General features: G+C 36.6%; 1 protein-coding gene across 1 annotated transcript; it reads right to left on the bottom strand.

Moving 5' to 3' along the window:
- Positions 1-894: 894 nt before the first annotated feature.
- Positions 895-3,179, bottom strand: LOC127804487 (uncharacterized). The gene is made up of 4 exons (XM_052341357.1): positions 2,305-3,179; positions 2,108-2,209; positions 1,736-1,835; positions 895-1,629 (listed from the first exon to the last, which is right to left on the bottom strand). Exons 1-4 carry the CDS (start codon positions 3,177-3,179, stop codon positions 895-897), a joined length of 1,812 nt encoding a protein of 603 aa, XP_052197317.1.
- Between the last annotated feature and the right edge of the window lie 598 nt (positions 3,180-3,777).

Genomic DNA, 3,777 nt, shown 5'->3' on the forward strand with positions numbered 1-3,777 from the left:
TCTTCCACTGTTCTGGGTCCACCCCAGGCGGTATTTTTGACAGACGAGCTGCATCTGTCTCATGGCAATCATAATGCTTCTTCAATGTGGCTTTGTATTCTCTCCACTTCTTGGAAGCATGTTGCAAGCAAATTGATCTCCATGTTGTGGGTACATCAGTGTTATCCTGCAATGATATCCTTATTAGAGTATAAAAGTTTAGAGTCTGATAACTAAGAATCAGAGATGTTATTTACTTACCAAGACCTCTTGCCAGATGCGCTCCTTATATGGTTCCATCCCCGGTGATCTCCAATCAGTAAATGTAAGGGGAGCAATACTCCTTACCATCACACCTAGTTGGGTTTCCAACTTAGTTGCCATCTCCCCAACTGGTTGTCCTTCAGCATCAAATTCAATATGAATCTTCTCCTTTCCCCACTTTGAAATTTGTCTTGATATTCCTCTTCCTTTCTTGGCAGTAGATGACATGGAGCTTGTACCTGCTAAAACATAATAACACAATAAATTCAGATTGAATTAGGAAAGAATAATAATTTTTGGTATTTACCTTGTTGACTATGTGAGTTTTGGGGGTTGGATTGTGAGTGGATCAAGTCCTCTTCAGGATGATGGAGATGTGGCGGGACTGGGTTTGGGGTTGGATGATGGGATGGAACTAATTGTGAATCATCGTGGTGTGAATCTGTACTACGTGACATGGATCCAAATGGCCAACGAGTCTGCCTCTTAAGTGCCATCAGTGTAATTGCCTATTATTGATTTGAATGTAAAAGACAATCTGTTAGCATATCAATTTAGGTTAAACAAAAATAACAAATCAAAACATAAAAAAACTAAAAACATAAACATATATACATACCACATCATTAAATATTATGCAAGGAAGACATATTAGAAATCATTATCATCACTATGTGCAGTATAATGAATGGAATTGTCGTCATCATCTGATATATCGACTAGCATACCATCCTCATCAGATTCTCCAGAAGAGTAATCTTCATCAGATTCTCCTAACTCTGCATGTAAGGACTGATCATTGTTGATTTCAACATGATTAGTAATTAAAGCATCTTCCTCGTCACAGCTCCCTACCACATTTCTTTTACCCATGTTATACAAATCTCTAGGTGTCATCTTCATGACAACGTGCCATTCTTCATCAAGAGGATCAGCCACATACCACACTTGTGATGCTTGAGTTGCAAGTATAAAAGGTTCGTCTGTTGGTTTATTCTCTTGATACATTAAACAATTAAAATTTACAGTTATGAAATTCAAACTGTCAACCTTCATCCCTCTGTTATTGTCAACCCAATCACACTTAAACAAAATAAATTTGAATTCGTTAGAGTATTGTATCTCAACAACATCTGTTAGGACTCCATAAAAGGTAACATCACCACTGATAGGACGTTTATCTTTTGAACTAGCATAACTTTCAGTATTTGCAGTTAGTAATACTCCACTGTTTTGAGTCATTCTTCTCTTTTCTCGACGCCTCGTGTGAAATTTGAATCCATTTACGATGTACCCAGAATACTTCCATGCCCATGAGTGAGGCCCAGTAGCTAATGTTTTCACTTCATTGGGTACATTGTGACCACTTACTTGCAATTCATAAACCTATTTTGTAACATGTTTATAATTCATTACGCAAATAAATATATGCAAATTCTAAAATGAGTAGATATGGATGTTTAGGGTGTGGTGGTAGCATGTTAAGACTTACATGTTTTTGAAACCATGATGGGAAGTTTTCATAGTGTTTTTGTGTAATTTCACGATTGCTAGCACCTCTTCTTTCCAATCTAATGGATTGTAAGTGTGTCCTGCATTGTATGCAAATGATAGGAATTATGAAATTAAAGTACAATTTTTTTTTTATTATGAAATAAAATTGATCAACCAGATTAAGTTATAATAATCTTACTCTCGATAAGATGAAATTGTACTACAATTTGCTAGCACATAACGATGGGCTTGTTGCAATGAAATCTCATCCAATGTGACTAATTTCCCCTTTTTTGGGATAGGTTGACCATGTGTACCCTCATAATTTCGAACCGGCCTATTAAACTTTGTTTCCACATCATCCAAATACCTTACACAAAAAGTCAAACACTCTTCTGCCAAATAACCTTCAGCAATAGATCTTTCTGGATGACTTCTAGTCCTTACATACTTTTTCAATGTCAATAAGAACCTACATGATAAGTTACATTATCAAGTAAATTCACAATATTTACTTAAAAACGAACAAACAAATTCACAAATTAAAAAAATCATGGCTTAATATACCTCTCAACTGGATACATCCACCGGAACATTACCGGTCCCGCAATTTGGACTTCGTCAGGCAGGTGAACAACTAAATGCTCCATTATATTGAAGAAGCTCGGTAGAAATATTTTCTCGAGGTGACAAAGCACCAATATAATGCGTGACCTCAATTGGTTACACTCGTCTACTGTAATGTTTTTAGAACACAACTGTTTAAAGTAATTGCATAATTCAATCAAAGTTTTACTGACATACTTTCTCTTGAACACCCTCCTAATTGCCAATGGAAGCAAATGTTGCATCAAAACATGATTGTCATGGCTCTTAAGTCCACTCATTGTGTGTTCTTTGAGTTGGACACGACGTGATATGTTTGATGAGAATCCATCGGGTGATTTTATACTTTTCAATACTTTCAAAAATATATGTTTTTGTTCTCGATTCAACGTGAAAGATGTAGGAGGTAAATACTTCTTCCCACCTAAACGATCTTCAGGATGCAACTTTTTTCTTATCCCTAGTTCTTTCAAATCAAGACGTGCTTTCAAGTTGTCCTTTGATTTACCTGAAACATTTAATAACGTCCAAATTATGTTGTCACAAACATTTTTCTCAATGTGCATGACGTCGAGATTATGTCGGATCAAATTGTCTTGCCAATATGGAAGCTCAAAGAATATACTATGTTTTTTCCAACCACCCATTCCTCTCCCAACACTAGCGCCAGAATTCTCACGGTTTCCATACATCTTCTTAACAAATTCAACATCTTTGAATACATCGTAGCCAGATAACTGAGGAGGAGCAACACGGTTTTCAATGGTTCCATCAAAATTCTTCTTGTCTAACCGAAAATGATGACTCATGTCCTCCAAGAATCTACGGTGACCCATATAACAAAACTTACCACCATGTTTTAACCATTTGGACTCTGTCTCTTTCATGCAACAAGGACAAGCAACTCTTCCTCGAGTACTCTATCCAGATAAATTAGCATACGCAGGAAAATCATTAATCGTCCACAACAATGTTGCATGCATGTGAAACATTTCTTTTCTTGAAGCATCATAAGTTTCTATCCCTTCGTTCCATAATTCTTGTAACTCTTGAATCAACGGTTGCAGAAACACATCAATATTGTCTCCTGGTGCACGAGGTCCATCAATCAATAAAGACAAGATGAAGTAAGGTTGTTTCATACATAACCAAGGCGGTAGATTATATGGCATTAACACAACTGGCCAAATGCTATAGCTAATGGTCATTGTTCGAAACGGATTAAATCCATCAGAAGCCAACCCAAGTCTAACATTGCGACTATCTTCAGCGAATTTCAGATGTTGTTCATCAAAAGATTGCCAAGCTAATGAATCAGCAGGGTGCCTCATTATACCATCCTTTGTTCTACCTTCTTCATGCCACCTCATTAACGATGCTGTTTTGTTAGACATAAACAATCTTTGCAGTCTCGAAATCAAAGGAAAGTGTCGT

Source organism: Diospyros lotus, chromosome 6 (genome assembly GCF_014633365.1).
Source record: "Diospyros lotus cultivar Yz01 chromosome 6, ASM1463336v1, whole genome shotgun sequence".
In the NCBI taxonomy this organism is placed as follows: Eukaryota; Viridiplantae; Streptophyta; class Magnoliopsida; order Ericales; family Ebenaceae; genus Diospyros; species Diospyros lotus.

Coding starts and splice junctions, on each gene's coding strand:
- LOC127804487 (XM_052341357.1), bottom strand. CDS start 3,179: ATGGGTCACCGTAGATTCTTGGAGGACATGAGTCATCATTTTCGGTTA. Junction 2,210..2,304: donor TGGATGTATCCAGTTGAGAG/GTATATTAAGCC, acceptor CTTATCATGTAG/GTTCTTATTGACATTGAAAA. Junction 1,836..2,107: donor TGTTTGACTTTTTGTGTAAG/GTATTTGGATGA, acceptor CATACAATGCAG/GACACACTTACAATCCATTA.